This window comes from Panthera leo, chromosome C2 (assembly GCF_018350215.1).
Source record: "Panthera leo isolate Ple1 chromosome C2, P.leo_Ple1_pat1.1, whole genome shotgun sequence".
Classification (NCBI taxonomy): Eukaryota; Metazoa; Chordata; class Mammalia; order Carnivora; family Felidae; genus Panthera; species Panthera leo.
In genome coordinates, this window is record NC_056687.1 from 18,522,139 (window position 1) to 18,542,009 (window position 19,871).

General features: G+C 43.0%; 1 protein-coding gene across 7 annotated transcripts in view; it reads left to right on the plus strand.

Annotated features, from left to right (window-relative positions):
* LOC122198638 (amyloid beta precursor protein) overlaps nt 1–19,871 on the plus strand; it is a 274,909-nt gene that overhangs the window by 158,430 nt on the left and 96,608 nt on the right. For 3 of the 7 annotated variants that reach the window (XM_042903331.1, XM_042903332.1, XM_042903335.1), the window contains 2 exons: nt 10,685–10,852; nt 13,172–13,228. The exons of 2 other annotated variants lie outside the window; for them this stretch is intronic. In XM_042903331.1, coding sequence (XP_042759265.1) covers nt 10,685–10,852; nt 13,172–13,228 — 225 coding nt within the window. The remainder of the gene's footprint in view (nt 1–10,684; nt 10,853–13,171; nt 13,229–19,871) is intronic. 2 more of the 7 variants (XM_042903333.1, XM_042903334.1) reach the window with 1 other exon arrangement.

Consider the following 19,871-nt stretch of genomic DNA (forward strand, 5'->3'; position numbering starts at 1 on the left):
GTACTCCCTGGTAGATGTGGATCCCTTTTCTGTAGTCTTGTATTCATCCTATAATATTTCACATGGAACACTTCCTAAATTTTAGAATTATTATTTAGATACTAATAATAATAATCGGGGCACCCGGGTGGCTCAGTTGGTTAGGCATTGAACTCATGATCTGGGCTTAGGTCGCGAGCTCGGTGAGATCAGGTCCCGAGTCAGGTTCTGTGCTGACACTTCCCAGCCTGCTTGTGATTCTCTGTCTCTCTCTGCCCCTCCCCCACTTGTTCTCTCTTTCTCTCTCTAAATAAATTAACATAAAAATATTTTAAAAATAACAAAAAACACTGTGATAAGTAATAATAATAATAATAATCAGGGATCAGCAAACTATGACCATGGGGCCATATGGCCAGTTACCTATTTCCTAATACAAAGGTTTTCTTAGGGCACAGCCAATCCCCTTTGTTTATATACTGTCTGTAGCTGCTTTCATGCTACAGGTGAATATTTGCAAGAAAACGCCATATGGCCTTCTAAACTGGAAGTGTTTACTGTCTGGGTCCTTACAGAAAACTGAAGAAACTGGTTATTAGAAAAGTATGAGGGAGTTTTTTTTTATTTCAAATAGTACTTTCATTAAGGTAGTTTTATTAAGTTTAGTGGCAGACTGCTATGGTGTTTAATAGAGAATTTTTAATGATTTCGTGGCCTTGGGCTGGTTAAGTAACATGTGAGTCTATTTTCATGGGTATGGTATAGACACTGATAGGACGTTCCATGTGTGTTGAACAAATTACTTTGGACAATCCATGTTGAGCATTTACTATAATGCCTGGCACATTGTAAGTATTTGGTTTCTTTTAGAAACACAGGCTGCCTTCGGGCACCTGGGGGGGGGCTCAGTCGGTTATGCATCTGTTGGTTTCAGCTCAGGTCACGATCTCACGGTTCATGAGTTCGAGCCCTGCGTCGGGCCCCACGCTGACAGTGGGGAACCTGTTTGGGATTCTCTCTCTCTCCCTCTTTCTCTGCCCCTCGCCTGTTCACGCTTGCGTGCATGCACTCTCTCTGTCTCTGTCTCTCTCTCTCTCTCTCTCAAAATAAATAAACTTATTAAAAAAAATTAAAACAGCACAGGCTGCCCAGAATCAAATCCCAGTTCTACCACCTAACCATGTAGATTTGTATCAGTCAGGGAATCTGTAAGTCACGCTGCTTCTGTATGTCATTTTAAAATTTTTTTTTTTTCCAACATTTTTTATTTATTTTTGGGACAGAGAGAGACAGAGCATGAACGGGGGAGGGGCAGAGAGAGAGGGAGACACAGAATCGGAAACAGGCTCCAGGCTCCGAGCCATCAGCCCAGAGCCTGACGCGGGGCTCGAACTCACGGACCGCGAGATCGTGACCTGGCTGAAGTCGGACGCTTAACCGACTGCGCCACCCAGGCGCCCCTCTGTATGTCATTTTAATTGTTTTGGGAAGATTCAATGAAATACAATCTATGAGCAACATTTAGCACAGTTCTGGTAGACAGTAAGGGTTCAATTAACCCAAAGTGCTATAGCTGTCTTGATTATAAGCATTATTCTGATTTTTCAGAGAACTAATGTTTACTACTAATTAGGAATGACCAAGGTAAACCAACAGACTGGTTTTTTAATAATAAAAAACATAAATGTGATACATCCACATCTATCGGTATAATAGAGGTGGTATTCATAGACACATGTTAAGAATAATGAGCAACTTAAACTCAGTTTCTTGGTTAAAATTTTAAGATTTTTTTGTTTTGTTTATTTCGAGAGAGTGAGAGAGAGAGCAAGCGTGGAGGAGGGGCAAAGAGAGAGAGAGGGAGAGAGAGGAAAGAGGATCCCAAGCAGCCTCCATGCTGTCAGCACCGAGCCTAATGCGGGGCTTGAACCCACAAACCGTGAGATCATGACCTGAGCCGAGATCGAACGTTGGCCACTTAACTGACTGAGCCACCCAGCTGCCCTTGTTTAAAATAGTTTTTAGGAATATACACTGTATATTAAAATACCTGCAGTTAAAGTTTATGTCTAGGTGACGATTAAACCCAGATACTATTAAATGCTACTGCATTTCAAGATAGTGTTTCGCTTCTTGCGGGTATTTTGAACCTCTTGGAAGTTCATCTATTAAATGGACCAAGACACAGATACAGGTAGCTCTTTAAGCATCGCGGATTGATGAGGTTAAAAAGTTTGATCTCGTGTTGCTTGCCTTGGGCTAGATGACCGAACGCCACAGAATTATAAAATCTTTCTTCTCCCTCTCCTAGCCATTAACCTGGGAGTAGCGCGATGTGATTTACTGCTGTATGTTGTACCAGCATCAACCCTCACATTTAACTCACTCACATTTAACTTTTCACAGAATTTGGGGGAAAACTGAACCGAACTGGCACACATGAAAATGTGTTCACATACTCTTGTCGGAAGCCTCGTGGCAGCGTGCTGCCCAAAACTGAAAATAAAGCTCCAGTTTGTATTTGGGAACAAGGCAAAGGGATAACGGCTCCTCCCTTTCCTGGAAGCCTTTACCTCAGTGTTAATGACTAAGGGCAAGCAAGATCCACCCCTGTTCCCGGACCAGAACGTAGCATCCTTCCTAACGATGTCAAGAGAACCCGTGTTGGCCCTGGGCCATAGATGTGACAGGTGGCAGCCTGTTATTTTGTGCCCATGGCATGGCAGCCATTGATTTTGAGGTATTTGGTATATCCTTTGATAGAGGCAGAGGGAAGCATGGCTTTGACACCTTCTTTCCATATTGCTCGATAGTCCTGATTCAGAGAGCCCAGTCAGGTAGTTTGGTTAAAATGTGACAGTGAGGAACACAGTCATATAAAAAATTGTGTGTGTGTGCAGACATAACTTTCTATTTTTTAATAACAAATTTATTGAGATATGATTTGCCTAATCGTAAAGTACAGAATTCAGTGGTCTTAGTATATTCACATAGGAAATGTTTTTGAACTTCATTTTGCTTGGTATTTCACATGACTAGTAGTGCTCATGGCCAGTACTTTCCATCTTCCATTTCTACCCTGTGTGTATAAAGACGCCATGTCAGAGGGGCGCCTGGGCGGCTCGGTCAGTTAAGCATCTGACTCTTGATTTCAGCTCAGGTCATAATCTCACGATTTGTGAGTTCAAGCCCTGCATCAGACTCTGTACTTATCAGCACGGAGTCTGCCTGAGATTCTCTCTCTACCCCTCCCCCGCTCATGCGTGCCCTCCCTCCCTCCATCTCTTTCTCTCTCTCTCCCTCTCTCTCTCTCTCTCTCTCTCAAAAGTAAACAAATGAGGGGCGCCTGGGTGGCGCAGTCGGTTAAGCGTCCAACTTCAGCTCAGGTCACGATCTCACGGTCCGTGAGTTCGAGCCCCGCGTCGGGCTCTGGGCTGACGGCTCAGAGCCTGGAGCCTGCTTCCGATTCTGTGTCTCCCTCTCTCTCTGCCCCTCCCCCGTTCATGCTCTGTCTCTCTCTGTCTCAAAAATAAATAAACGTTAAAAAAAATTTTTTTTTAAAAAGTAAACAAATGAACTTTAAAAAAAAAAGATTCAATGTTAGAATAATGGACATAATAAGCCAAAGGTATTTTAATGCAATTATGTTTAACTCTATTAAAAATAAATATTTTCATTCTAGTTCAGTTAAAATCCAGAAACCTGATCTTTCTCATGTTTTTCCCCAAATCAGTTGCTGTTCAAAAAATGTACAAATGCCTCAGATACAACAATTGCATATATCTCCACAACGTGAAGTTTGCAATTAAAAAAATCAAGGGGCACCTGGGTGGCTCAGTCGGTTAAGCGTCCGATTCTTTGGCTCAGCTCATGATCTTACAGTTGGTGAGTTTGAGTCCCACGTCAGCCTCCACACTGAGCATGAGAGCCTGCTTGGGATTCATTCTGTCCCTCTCCTTCAGTCCCTGCTCGCTCGCTCGCTCGCTCGCTCTCAAAATAAACATTTTTTAAAAAATCAACCCTAATAAAAGAAATCCAGCAAATGAGAGGAAACTTCATTTAAGCACCATGTCGTTTCCAGAGGCACTGCCTTTTAGTGGTCCATACGCCTCCCTGAGGAGGGTCTCAGATTCCACCGGCAGATCCCAGAATTGGGGGTTTTCATGGAAATCTGTAGTTCCCTTGTAGACAGATGCTTTCTGGACTTTGTAAGCAGGGTGGGTTACACCTCTTTCTCTCAACCATGAACCATTTTGCCCTTCTGACACTTCATTGCTGGTTTCCAGCCACCCTTCCAACGTCTGACCTGTTAGGATTTTGTTAAAAGTGTGAGAAATCAAGGTGAGGTGAGGCTGATATTCAGGAAAACCCTTCAGCCTTCCAGACAGCAAAAAAAAAGCCCAAATTTTAAAAAGTAAGAGACTCCCGGGGCACCTGGCTGGCTTGCTCTGAAAAGCATGTGACTCTTGATCTCGGGTGGTGATTTCGAGCCCCATATTGGGTGTAAAGATGACTAAAAAAATAAGTCAGTAAATGTTAAAAAAAAAATAAGTAAAAATATGAAAATTAAGAGACTCTTGAAATGGAAAAAGGAGTTTTGAACAGAAGACTGGTAAAGCTGCACTGTGTTTAGTTTATAATGGTAAGACTGTTCAGGTATTTAACTGTGAGGACAGGGTTATCTCTCTTTTTCTTGAATTTATTTATGTTCTTGTTAGATATAATTTCTGAGACAGAATATGAAAGTATCACAGACTAGAGACAAATTTTGTGTCTTGCATGCAAGCTCGAATTCCTAATGTTTCATGCTAGAAGCATAGAAAGCCCTTGCTGGGCAGTCTCATGACTAAATCCATTCTGGAATTTTTTTTTTTTTTAAGTTTTTGGGGTTTTTTAAAATATTTATTTATTTTTGAGAGAGACACAGAGCGTGAACGGGGAAGGGGCAGAGAGAGAGGGAGACACAGACCCGAAGCAGGCTCCAGGCTCCGAGCTGTCAGCACAGGCACCAATGCGGGGCCCGAACCCACAAACCGCAAGATCATGACCTGAGCTGAAGTCGGACGCTTAACCAACCAAGCCACCCAGGTGCCCCTGGAATTGTTTTTTTAATTTATTTATTTATTTTGAGAGAGAGCGCGCGCACAAGCAGGGAAGGGGCAGAGAGAGAGGGAGAGACGGAATCCCAAGCAGGTTCCACACTGTCAGTGCAGAGCCCCACATGGGGCTCGAACTCATGAACCGTGAGATCATGACCTGAGCCAATGTCAAGAGTCAGATGCTTACCCGACTGAGCCACCCAGGTGCCCCTGTCCTGAAATTCAATGCCGGTTATTAGGCCAGATTTGTGAGGTGTCAGTGACTGTTGCTTATTATCCCCCCCAGTCTCAGGATTGGGCACAATTACTAAAATGTCACGTGAAATCTTCTGGTAGTAGGTTGGACTGAGGCAGGACTTTTCAGCCACAGCATTAACAGTGTTTGGGGCCCGATGGTTCTTTGTTGGTACTCTTCTGCTCATTTTAGGATGTTCAGTAGCACCATCCCTCCCACCTGGTACCAGTAACACCCCCCAGCTGTGACAGCTCCAACTGTCTCTAGGCATTGCTGGATGTGTCGTGGGAGGGGATGGTTGGGGACAGATACTCTCTGGTTGCAGACCACTGGGCTGTGCTCCTGAGATCTACAGTGATGCCCAGCGTTAAATCTATCTGAGCAGAGAAACTCCCCTGCAATATCGTGTCTCGTCTTAATGCCAGCCGTAACCCTTCGCTCGGCACTTTGCACATCCGTAGGTAGTCGGTGCAGAATAAGCAAACAGAACCTATGCTAAAACAAAGAGGGTAAATATTCATTTATAAGGTGAAAACAGATATTTGAGATGTAGTGTAGTTTCATAGCTTAGAGACAAGTCACAAAATATTTTTTAAATACTATGTGTGCACATTTGCCATATAAGCAGTGAGAGATGGAGAAAAACTGCCTTCCTCACTTTGTTTTATATTCTTCCAAAAGCAGTTTGCTCTCCCCTGGTGCACTGTTTTAAAATCGCAAATGGGTGGGTAGCAATCAGAGACATGTGTTCTCAGCTGGAGGCTGCCCAGCCTTCCTGCCGGGCTCTGTGACAAGAGACCAGCTAAAATGGCAAGGTGGACACGCTCAGTCTCCTCCAGAAAAGAGCCTGAAACAGCAGGACCATCCTCCAACCTCTGCCTCGCTTATCCTGGAGCATCCTTCTTGTAGGAAGAACAACGCCTACATAATAACCCTTTCTTTAAGGAGAGGTGCTACAAAGAAAGTAAATTTCAAGTCTCCTTCGTTGTGTCTTTATTTGTCTAAATAAAAATAATAGCTGTGATATTTCTGGTGTTCTGGCATGTTCCAAGAACATCACTTCCATTCAGATTTTGGAGAAGTGTAAGTTCTCATAGACTTAAATGTAAGTATAATAGTTATTATCTCAGTATTGGATTTAAGGCACACGTATTGAAACTCTGTCAAAGAAATATGTATCTCTAACATATTTAAGTTTTTGAGATACAGCATATTTGAATTTTACAGCTCTACTAAAATATGTCCTATTCCTCTTCTCCCAAATAGATGTGGACTTCTTTTTGTAAGCCAAAACCTACGCTGCCTTTTACTGATCCTCCCCCTCTTGGTCATTTTGGAAAGTGATTGGGTCTTACATATCTGGCTTTGACATTTCAACGGCTCATAAAAGGTGTAGGGTGGATCACGCTGCTTTCTCAAACATTAACGCCCATTTGGGTCACTGAGGCATTTGCTACACGTGGATTCGGAGACAGGGTTCTGGAGTGGATCCCGAGTCCCGGGTATGCTGGCCCAGCGGATCATGGACGGCACTTCGAGGGATAGTTTCTAGTAGCAATTCATGCCCCCCGTCCTTTGCAGTTGTAGGAGATTGAGACAGGGAATAAGAAACGGAAAGGGAAAACTATCCTTATCTTTCTCTTTCATGCAAAGTGTGAAAGAACCCTGATGTGTCTTCCCGCTGAGCAGCTTTGTAAAAATTCAGCTTTCAAAGACCAAGCAAATTAGAAGAGTCTTACTATCTTCCTCCATGTACCTGTGACGAGTATCACTTGTGCCCTTCTTTCCTCTCAGTGGTGTGGTGTGGACAACTGCTAGCCTGTAAAAGATAATTCAAGGGTACAGGAATCTGGTGAGCCACAGCCACTGGTAGCTTGAAATACCCATGGCGGGACTGTTTACACCGTGGACATCATTGAACATTATAAATCACACTCCCCCACCCCCCACTGGAGATAACCAGTTTCCCAGCATACCCTGCCATTCCTGTCAGTGAGAATAATCGCTTTGCCTTGTTTCCAGCAGAGGACACGGCATCTTATCTTATTCGGAGTTTGGAGCTTCTTGTAATACTGTGTTGCACTTCTACACAGCTTAGTGAAAAACAGGTTTATTCCCATAACAAAGTGGAAACAAAGGACTCGGGAAAAGTCCCAGTGGTGCCCTCTTGTGAATGCTTGCCAGCACGTCACCACGAGAAGACTGATGGGTCTAAATACTTACAAATGGATCGCCTTGAGGTGGTGGCATTTTATAAAAATACTCCCTCCTCATGGAGAGATGTGAGAATTGGGTCAGGTGTAAATGGAGTGACAGGTGTATTGGGTAGCCTCAGAGAATCGACACAATTTGGTAAAGGGCCGGTCAACCACAGATACCTTGTAGAGACTTCCATGACACCCGTCATTTCATACTGAGTCTGTGAGTTCATTACCTCGCACAGCTGTTCCCATCATTTGCTTATCTGGTCCAACCCGTATTTGGGGCTTAAGTGAGATTTCTAATAAGACGTTCATTCAGCCTTGCTTACCTGTATCTATATGTCTCTATTTAATAAAATATGATTACTATATAATAAATACCCAGTCATTTATTGCCCTGATCAGAATTATTTTCTGTTGGGCAGGTTTTCTGATAACTACTTGCTAATTGCAGGCACATTATAAAATCTCCTTTTAATTAAAAGTACATATACCGGGGCGCCTGGGTGGCCCAGTCAGTTAAGCATCCGACTTTAGCTCAAGTCATGATCTCACAGTTTGTGAATTTGAGCCCCACGATGGGCTCTATGCTAACAGCTCAGAGCCTGGAGCCTGCTTTGGATTGTGTGTTTCCCTCTGCCCCTCCCCTGCTTGCGCTCTGTCTCTGTCTCTCTCTCAAAAATAAACGTTAAAAAGAAAAAAAAAGAAAGTACGTGTATCTATTGTTGCAAAAAACACACTCTTAAAAAATAATTGTTTTTCTAGTACGTTGACTTTCTAAAATTTTTCTTAGAAGAGTTCAACACAGATGTGGCCACTTTATTCTTCAACAGAATATGAGATGTGTTGCAATAACTTAGGCTCACAAAGTTGCACCCTAGAGCGATGTTTAGAATTGCAAGGACAAATGAAGCTGAAGAGTAGCTATTCTAAACTTATCATTTGCATTTAGAACATAAGGAGATTCCGTAAAAACAGGTCTCCTGCCCTGCATAGCTGTGATGGCGGGGGGGGGGGGGGGGGGGGGGGGGCGGTCTGTGGCAGACAAGTACAAGAAGACACATTTTGGTACTCTTAAGAGGTCTAAAATGGGAGGATAGCTATGAGTTACAGAGCCGTGATGAGTTTTGTTGCCTATGCTCCTGGGGTCATGCCATGGGGGAGAGGCATTCGAGTGCCAGCTTCAACCACAACGGAGGCTCAGAGGACACCGTTGTCTGGGAGTCTTGTTGGAATTAGTACAGCCTGAGGAAGAGGTTAATGATGAATACTGTCATGTCTTAGAAACAAGAAAGAAAGAGCATGTCACATGAACATGTACAGATTGGTGAGGGGAATGCAGAAGAGAGAGCCTGTAGGTATTTCTTACAACTGACAGGGAGAGAAACTAAGGTCCGTGAGTGGAGACAGCTTAATGGCTGTGGTTTGCCAGGGACCCCACATCTGGGGCATGTGGCTTTTAGCTCTGTAGCCCAGAAGCTGCTTTGTCAGTAGCTCAGAGGTGATCAGACTCTCTCCCCTCCCGAAGCTGTTTGACCCTTTATAAGTATGAATACCAGTTCTTTAATTTGTGGGGGATAAATCAGATTGCCAAGGGGGTGGGAAACTTGTGTGAATGGATTGGCAGATTTTCATCAGACAGGAGAGCTCTGTGCAGAAATCAAATTGAAAACACATCATGGCTTCACAAGGATGGACTTTTAAAGCAGCAGTTGAATGGGAAGACCTTAGTGACGGTGCCATGGAGCTTGATGCTCCCAGAGCCAGATATTTCCATCCGAAAACCACCTAAAGAGAGCCAGAAGCACCTTAGATATCTGTTACGCTGGCGTTTCTCCTGCACAGTGTTTGACCTCCACCTTCTGAGCTCAGTGCTGACCGTCCTTCCCTACTCTGTTGACGTCATCATGATGGTGGTAACTTCTGGTTTTGCTATCACCTCTTTGTCTCAATAGGAAAGAGCTTTAAGTGGTGTGTATAAGCAAGTTAAATAGTAGTTCTCTTTTACATAGACCTTGTCGATCTTTATCTTTGAGTGAATGGTCAGTCTGTTAAATATTCCTACTTTGGAAGCTCTGAACTCTGCATGACTTTTATCTTTTAGAAGGATGCTTTTCCTTGGTATGACAGTAAAATTAATAATCAAGACATCTGTGTGTGCTAAGGCATCAGCAGGCTCTCTAGAAGCCTAGCTAGGGCAAGACATAAACTCAGAGGGAGAACTGTTTTCCCTTTAAAAAAATGGAATATACGTGGGAGGTAAGGTTCCTATTCTACTCACGATAACTTTACAAATGGAATCAGATAAGTTATTGCGCTTGTATCAATCAAGGATCATGAAATTGATCTTGGGGAGGGTGGCCAAGCATGCTGACAGGTAAGATATATTTTCATGTAAGAGCATACGTGGTGTGTGTTAACAAATCAGAATTGATTGACTTTGTTTTGTTGTTTGGGGCATTATTGTCCAAGGGACGGATTAATGAAAAATCAAAAATTATATTTTACTAGAGTTAATATAACTGGCTGTCAATCCCATTTACAGATGTTGACATATGTTTTCAAATATGGTCAGTGGACAGGCTGGTTCTCTGGAAACTGGATCACATTCGAAGTATATTTATTTTATACTTTATAATTTTTTAATGAAATTTAATATTTATTTTATACTTTATAATTATTTTATACTTTGAGTCAAGGCTGTTCTTCGTGAAGGAAAACAGTCAGATGTTCATGAGAAGACAACGTTCTTTGCATCGTAAACAGACACAACCCTTTTACCTTTAAAGCTGACTGGAGGTTCCTTGAGAAATTTGTTTCTTACCGGGAAGAAATGTTTCCGCGTGCAGACCCTTTGGGCCACTTGCTATCAATCTAAAAGCAGCTACCAGATGTGCTCACGTTCTAGCAGGAATCCTTTCATTCCTACTGAGCCACTCATTAAACCAGATGAGAATGCACTGCTTTGTTTCAGAGGGAATTCTAACCTCCTGGCTGGAGATTAAAGTCCTCGGTACATGTTTGGCAGAGGCCGCCCAATAATCCCAGCCCCGGTGACCCCCCCCCGGGGGGTGGGGGTGGGGGATGAGTAAGGTGTAAGAAAAGTAAACATGCACGCGAGCAGGTGCCTTTTCATGCTAAATGTGGTTCCCCACGTCTCCTCTGATTAGAGGTGTGCTCTGAACAAGCCGAGACGGGGCCATGCCGCGCAATGATCTCCCGCTGGTACTTTGATGTGACCGAAGGCAAGTGCGCCCCGTTCTTTTACGGCGGATGTGGCGGGAACCGAAACAACTTTGACACAGAGGAGTACTGCATGGCCGTGTGCGGCAGCGTCAGTAAGTGGACCTTCCCCGAGCCTGGCCACCTCTCGTCTTTTCTCGCCACTGACTCTGCTCTTCGTAACAGATTGGTTTTCCTGGTTCTTGGGAGTGGGTCTGTCGCTGCCACTAACCACGTTTCTGTCCCCTTCTCTAATTGCCCGGCGTCTCCTCCCGTATGTTCGATCCCGAGCACCCATCTCCGTCTTTCTCTAATAAAGCATGGCCGCGGGTGTGTTCCCTTCCCAGCTGTGGTGCCTCCGTCTTGCGGTCTCTAGGGACTTCTCTCGAGTGCCCCTCTTGAAGCCACGCCGGAGTCACTGTGTTGTCTTCTCGACTGTCTGTGCAAACGGATACTTGTGTGTTTGTCTGTGCACATGCGTGTTCAGGTCTATGCATGTGCAGTACATGTGCAAGTAAGGTTTCCCGCCGGAAGCCTGGCGGGTGCGGCTTCGTTTGCACTGGCAAAAGGCGCACTGCTGTGATGAGCACCTTTAAGCTGTTTTGTAACGTGTGACTTTTATTGCGGCCGCAGAGAATGTGCTTGAATGGAGCATACGCACGTCGAATCCAGAAGACAGGGCCCCAGGGGCCTCTGAGCTCACACACGGACGCTTGCAGTATCAATGTTTCGTGCCCTCTCTTGGAAATAGAAGAAAACTCTTCACTTAACATTAGAAACCTTGAAGGACAAAAGACTCAGGGAATATAATTTTCACAGCCTTTTCTCTTGAACTTTCAGTTTTTCATAACGCTGGGGGAGAGAGACGCGGAGTGATAATGACTCAAATACGAGATGAAACTCTGTCCACAGAGGTGATACTCAGGAGGGAGTGAGCCAGACATAGGGGACTTCTGTTCCTGTGAACAGCCTCCCAAGTTAAAGTCCCAAGTTAAAGTTAAAATAATTTTATTTATTTACTATTGTTCGTGAGTAGGACATTTGAAGTACTCAAGGGAGATTTGCTCACCTTGATAAACTAAAGATTAAATTCATTAATTGTGCATTTCTTTAAGAGACTCCTGCCTTTTCTCCCTTGTGCTTAGGCAGGCGATAGCTCCCACTTCCTGCCTGGGATTCCTAGGGATAGTATACATTGTTTTCCACTGCGATCCTAGGCTTAAGCTAAACAACAAAAGGACCTCACCATTAAGACCTTCTATTGTGAAGCCGAGCATCTAAGTGGAACCTAATGGAAAAGTTCCCACTGGTCTCCTGTATGAGGGATGACTCCATTTCTGTCATGTGTGAGAACAGGTGTAGGAATTGGTAACCCCAAGGGCCTCTTTCCTGGCCGCCATTGGATGATTGTGGCTTCTTGCGGCAAGGACTCCTTTCTTCAGTTTCAAACAAAGAAGTTAATTAGGTCAGGTAACCGGGAACACAATGGGGGATTCTGTTGCCTGCAGCCTCTTGAACAAAGAACTTTTGTTACAGAGATTCTAACTGGCTTAGCTGCTGAGGGAGATTTCTTGGCACATTTCCAAACTGTTTTCCTCTATTTCCCTGAGGTGGATTTATTTTTTGGAATATAAATTGTATGTGTGTGCGCGCGCATGTAATAAGAAAGGGTTTTTTTTTTTTTTTTTTTTTAAGAAAGGGTTTTTGAAAATTATCGACAGTGAGGAATTTGCCTCGAGTTGGAAATGATCCCCCCACCAAAACACGACAGCGGCCTATACGCACACAGTCTCCATTTGATCAGTCTGATTTGACTCAGGCTGGGAGCAAACAGTGGGCAACACAGGTCATTTGGAGCCTCTGGAGGTGCCCTGGATGGTACACCTTTTGCTGAAAGATTTGCAAAAGGCGGAGATTCCCAACAAATGTGTAATGGATAAGCCAAGCAGTCCGTATTTAGTTCCAGGGTAAGGAGGTTATAGAATAGTTTATCAAGAAAGCAAATGTGAGAGGCTTAAGGTCAGTCAGAAGGGTGGACAGACCTAAGGGGACAGTGAAGCCTCAACATGTGGCCCGAGATGAGAGCTGGAGGCTGCCCTACGAATGGGTGAAAGGAGTGGATCCTTGGGACCTTGGTGATGGTTGACACTAAGGAGGGAGAATGGGAGCAGGAAATCCTCAGGATGTTACTTACAAGTGGTATTGGAGACAAAATACCCAGCACATTGAGATATTATCGGGCAAATATATTTATGTTTACTTTGGTCCTGAGCTGGGGCCAAGCCTGAAGGTGTTTGTGCAGTTTTGTTTTAGTTTTTAATCCAATGTTTTTGTTTTTGTTTTTCCCTTTGGTCAGTGGAATCATGTAAGTTTCAGCCACCATTCCCATGTTTCTATTTTTTGTTTTTAGTTATGTTCTCTTATTTTCTCCATAGTGTCCCAAAGCTTACTCAAGACTACCCAGGAACCTCTTCCCCAAGATGCTGTTAAACGTATGTTGTCGTTCGCTGGAGGGGGTTGGGGGGAAGGAGGAGATAGTACAGTGCATGGATGTATAACTCCAGCATCATCACTTTCTTTGCATGGTTCTGTGTTTCTTGAACACCTGTCTTTCCATAAGATGTGTATTTCCATTGCTTTGCTCGTAACTGTGTCCAGTTTTGCCAGACAACTTCAGATGCCAGGCTACAAGGATTGACTCAACTTCTATTTCTGATGAAAAATTTTTTTTCAGCTTCATGTCATTCTGCTACATACCGTACGTATAACATTACTGTGTTTTATTTGGCATCACTATTCTATTTCCTAAAGCTGTCAAGATGCCATAGCTTTACAAGAGGCCATGAATATAAGTGACTCGTTTCCCAGAAAAATACATCATATACATGCGTGGTGCTGACTCCACGGACCAGTGTGTATGCACGGGCTTCACTTATGTGTTGTAAGGCAGATGTTAAGCCTTAGGAAGTGAAAGACTACCTTTAGATTCCCTAACCACTTCTTCCTCCTCTCCCTGAATGCACCTTACTAGGGCAAAAGTGCCCGACCTCAGGTTTTATCATTAGGTTGTGGAAAGATTCTCCCAAAGAAATCATCATCCAACCTTAGAATGTCTGTGTTTTGTGATTGATTTCACTTGGTGTATCTGACTACCTTGGTTTTAAAATGTTAACACACAGGTATTTATTATTATTTTTTTAATGTTTATTTTTGAGAGAGAGACAGAGCGTGAGGAGGGGAGGGACAGAGAGAGGGAGGCACAGAATCTGAAGCAGGCTCCAGGTTCCGAGCTATCAGCACAGAGCCCGACATGGGGCTCGACCTCATGAGCCGTGAGATCATGACCTAAGCTGAAGTCAGACGCTAAACTAACTGAGCCACCCAGGAGCCCCCACAAGTACTTATATTAAAATGTGGATTATATCCATAAATAAATTTATCCTTCTTTAGGTTAAGGATGATACATGTGCACACACACACATTATTGATGCTTATAGTTGCTAGAAAAAGAGACCAGATTTCAGCTCGTGTTCATATATAATGAAAATGAGCATGTATTTATATTATCCTTAAAAAACCTGGTCTCCAAATTGATGAAACCAATTACCTTTAAAAAAAGGGATAAATAACAGTTGGAGAATTATGTAACTTACAATTTCATCATAGACCATTAAGGTTTTTTAATGGCCACCATGAGATTCACATTCATTCACTTTATATATAACTTTTGAAAGATGTGGGAGTTTCACTAGTATAGTCCACATATTTTTGTGATTGTGACAAAGCATTTTTTTCTAACAACATTGAAAGTATTACAAGTGAGTAGACACACAGGACTGGAGAAAACTGGATATTACACTGTAGGATTGATACTATATTGATCTTTGTGGCAGGTTGCAATTTACCCGGTGTTTTCATGGATCATTTATTTTTCTCAGGAACACTTTGTGGGCATTTTCCTCATTTCCTTTATACATACGAGAAAATGAAGCTGTGAGAGCCATCAAACGTGGCAGGACCAGCTTTGAAACCTAAATGGTATCGTGGCCCTGCACTTACACTCCATACGGTCAAGTATTGGGCTCTGTTTTTTACGTTAGAAAAATTAGTATTTGGAGTTCAAAATGCATTTTAAGAATACAGAAAATAACAGAAAGAGGAAGAATATTAAAAACATTTTTTCTAAATGCATTAAATAAAACATGTATCAATAAATGAAATATCTTCCCCCCTTTTATAAAAAATATTTCATTTCATAGCATGTTAGCATACAATTGTATTTTTCCATTTTTAGTAATTAACAGAAATGAACATGACTTGATAAATTTATTTTCATGAAGTACCTGTGTCCTCAGATTTTCCAAATAGACTTTGAAGATCTCTCGCAATTTTCTCTTTCCCAGTAATTTTCTCCGACTACTTGCAGTGTATTTGGGATCATGACACCTTTCCTTTCTGGGAGGGGAAGTGATTTTGGCGGCTATATTTTCTCGTCTACCTGCAGAGACTATTCATCACAGGGAGTGAAGTGATCTGCAGTGCTGGTACAAACAGACTAGAGAAAGCATATAATTTCCAGTTATTCATAGCCTGCGCAGCTATGCTTCCTTATTTATAGCAAAGTTACACATCTGATTTAAAGGATTCACGGTCATCTGGAGGTCAAATGCAGATGGCAGGATGTAGTCGGAGGAAAAGAGCCCAAAAAGAAGGTGAGCAAGCCCATAGGATTTAGCAAGATGGGCTTGCACTTGGCTTCTCCACCAGTCTAGGCTTTACTGGAGGATCTCTCTTTTCCCCAGAGTGGTTTGTTTGATGGGTTTCTCAGTTTGAGTTGCTTCTAGCCAAATAAGAAATATGAAAGGAGATAGGAAAAGCTTCTCCGTCAAACTGATGTAACATTGCACACAAGGAGGGGCGCCTGGGTGGCTCAGTCGGTTAAAGCGTCCGACTTCAGCTCAGGTCATGATCTCGCGGTCCGTGAGTTCGAGCCCCGCGTCGGGCTCTGGGCTGATGGCTCAGAGCCTGGAGCCTGCTTCCGATTCTGTGTCTCCCTCTCTCTCTGCCCCTCCCCCGTTCATGCTCTGTCTCTCTGTCTCAAAAATAAATAAATGTTAAAAAAAAAAAATTAAAAAAACAAAAAACATTGCACACAAGGAGAAGATGTGTGATGGTCTACATTACACGTACAATATTTTTCCTCTTCAAAGCGGGTTATGATCAGGTTAAATCTTTGTCATAAAAACCACTTCTGAGCATTGCAATTTTAAGGAATACTGATTTATTATTATTATTATTATTATTATTTTGTTCATAGAAGATAAGACTAAACCACAGGTAGAGAGAGAGATGAGGTTAAGAGCTTTCATTTTATTCATAAACTTGTGGATTTGAGTCCTTTAAAAAAAAAATCCTTTCCTGTTTGAAAAAAGTATCTGGTGAGACCTGAATTGTTTCTGACATTATTTTGTGTCTGCCCATTTGGGTTTAGAACAACACAGAAGGTTCACATTCATCCTGCCCAGTGCAATGTTTGCTAACAACAGTGAAAGTACTATATAAATATCTATTGATTAGTTTCTGTTTCAAATGAGAGAATCATTTTTTTTCTAGTGTTCTTCCCATCAGATTGCATCTCAAAAGGCAAACAGAATGACTCCTTAATGGCATTTGATGTCACACAGAGCATCGTGCCCGTATTTAGTCAGCTGATTGCACAAAAGGGTCTGGCCAAAAAGAATAACAAATGACCCATCTTTTCCTCTTTTCTTGCAGTGAGTTGTGGCACAGACAATAAATAAACCCAAGTCTCTCAACCTTGACACTGTTGACATTTGGGGCTAGATAATTCATTCTTGTGGATGCTGTCCTGTGCATGGAGGACGTTTAGCAGTATCCCCACCCTCTACCCGCTGGCTGCCAGTAACGGCATCCCAACTGTGTGAACTTAAACTGTCTCCAGACTTTGCCAGATTGTACCCTGAAGCAGGGACGGGCAAAGTCACCCCCAGTTGAGAGCCCCTGATCTAGACTAACGGTGATCCCACAGCTGACGGAAAGATACAACCAGGCTGGTGCAAACAGTCACACTTTGCATGAACTCTGAGGGCATGTTGCTGCGTTGTCGGTCAGAAGCCTCCGATTCTCGGTTGACGTTTGTGAAAATTGAATCTGTTAGACCCGCATCCCTGCTCTCCGTATGTACAAACAAGTTGGGGTAGAAGTCGCTGTTGCTGCCCTGACTGTAGTCTTAGTTAGAGGTCTCAGTTTTTCTACTCTGACGCGAGTGCTGCTGGGGAGGCAGAGAACAGGCCAGCGAACCCCTGCCCCACCCCCTCCTCCTCTGTGTGTTTCATCTTCGTTTCACAGAATCCCAGCATATGCTAGAGAACAGCCATCTGTCATGATGCCGCACAGCCTTGCCACACAGATGACTTGGCATCTAGGATGCTCTTCGGGATCGTGTTTATGGCCTTAGGGTCTGTGCAAAGGCTGGATCTGGCCTCATGCAGGATCCAGAAAGGAAAAACATTATTTTTGTCCTCACATCAAAATGGCCAAGATACCATAGAATAGACTAATACACTGCCAGAGTGTATAAAAATAACAAGGACAAGGGTGCCTGGGTGGCTCCCTCTGCTAAGCATCTGACTCTTGGTTTTAGCGCAGGTCATGATCTCACGGTTCATGAGTTTGAGCCCCGCTTCGGGCTTTGCACTGACAGCGCAGAGCCCGCTTGGAATTCTGTCTCCCTCCCTCTCTGCCCCTTCCCTGCTCACACACGCATGTTCTCCCTAAATAAATAAATGGGATTCTCTCTCCCTCTCTCTCTCTGCCCCTTCCCTGCTCACACACGCATGTTCTCTCTAAATAAATAAACAAACTTCAAAAAAAAATAATGAGGACGTCAAATCAGGCCAGATCACCACCCCAAGTTCTAAAGCTGCCGCAGTGGCTCACAATTTGCAAACCACAGATAACTCACCGTGCACCCTTTGAATGGAATGTGCCTCCTTTGCCGCCGATTTGTCGTATCCTGTCCTAACACCCAGGCATTCGGTGTTTGGCCAGACTTGAACCATTGTTCTTAATCACACTGTACATGTTCTTCTGATGGCAAAAAGCAAATATTAGTCCTCATTAGCACATTCTCGAATACTAATGGAACTGTGATATTTTTCTAAAACTACCAAGCACTATTAACAACAATTAAAACCATTAAAACATCAGTGGCAGTAAAATCTATTAGATTGACACATGAGAAGCCACATCTTTGGTATTGAGAAATAACCAGAATAAAAAATGGCTTTTTCCTCCAAGCTATCAGAGGGAGAGATCCTGAGATTGACAGGAATTGATTTGCTCAGCAAACTGGCATTTAAAAAAAACAAACAAACAAAAAAAAAACTCATCCTACTCAGAACAGTAAAAAATGCCCACCATATATATATATATATATATATATATATATATATATATGCTCTATTCTCCAGCTATTTCCAAAGAAGAGTAAGTAGATAGTTTAATAAAAGTTTTGGCAAAAATTTTTCCACAAAAGACCAGAGAGTCAATATTTGAGGTTTTGCAGGCCATATGGTCTCTGTTATACATACTCAACTTGACAGTTACAGCTGTGAAAACAGCCACAGACAATAGGTAAACAAATAGATAACAACTGTGTTCCAGTAACACATTATTTACAAAAAAAAAAAAAAAAAAAAAAAAAAAGACCAGCATGCCAACCTTTGATTTAATAAAGCCGTTAACTTCTGAGCTCAGGATGTGCTGGTGCTAAGCTGGGTATTTTGAGGGACACCAACAAAGTAAACCAAGTTCTCTGCTTCCAATAACTTGACAGTTTTATTGATGAGATGAGACCTCGGTGTGTGATAGGATTAAATAACAATATAACGTTAAAACATACAAGTGTAGAGAAAGACTGGTGTGGACGGCCTGAGGAAAATGAAAATTGGTTTTATCCTTAAGACCTCCGTAGAGGTTAACAGCTCCATCTGCCTTTTACTGCTACAGTTCCTTTGAAAGTAGATAATATTGCAGATTTTGACTCTTTGAACTCATCTGTGGAGTGTTGAGTGACTGTGACAGGTAATCTCTTTATGATCCACCATTAATGAAGTTGAGAATGGCTTCCGACACATGGACAGAAAACAATAACCGGAGGTTAAGGCAGCCTAGATGCCAGTTACTACGGCTGTGGCTGCACATGTGGTTTTCAGATGCAGACTCGAGGTTGCTCTCCAGTTTTGTGGTGCACTGTGATATTAATAAAAACAACGCCAGCCTTCATGCCTCCACGCTCCTTTCACAGATCGACGCAATTCCCACATCAGTACGTGTCCATAAGACATAAAAAAGAAATGTAGCTTGACTAGAGTAAACACGGCGTAGATTACATTTTTATTACCTTCTGTCGGCACGATGCAGGGTCGGCCAGCTATGATCGCACTGCCTATAAAACAAGTGTGGAGCCGGGGCGTGCCGGGGAAAGGGCCTTTGTTCCTTTCTTCTTTTTCATTTTTAGAAGAGTCTGAAACGATATTTAAGGGTCGCACAAGCTGTTTTCGCATCACAAGCGGCCCCTCTCACCTGGACCTCGCGGGTGTGATAAATATTTGAGTTTAGGATGTGTTTGGGATTTAAGTAAGTCATTTTGGAATGAGAGAAATGGACTTTTCCTTCTTTTTCTTTTCATTCAAGTCAGGGTGGCAATCTGCATGCTCTGCCTTGTTTTGGGGTTAAATTTTCAGGTTCATGTTTCACCTGTATGTGAAGGACCCTTACTGCCACCTCTCATAGGAAGCACTGCCATTTCTACTCCCACTGTTGCCAGCACTGGATCAAAGAGTATTTTCAGCGATAAAGCAGTGACTGGAATAGGTCTTTATTGACTTTCATCTTCTGTTGTCAGTGCTGTGGAGATAAATTGCCTTTCTCCTGATGAAAGGAGACTAACCAGACTTTCTTGTTAGAATCTAACACTGGTATATTGACCAAATGCCATTCACGGGCCTCTGTTTGGGGAAACATTCTGCCTTCTGGCTTGTAGGTCGTCAGAGTTGTTACTGTTTGAAGGTGGGGTCATTCCTCCTTCTACATCCTGAGCCCTTCTTGACT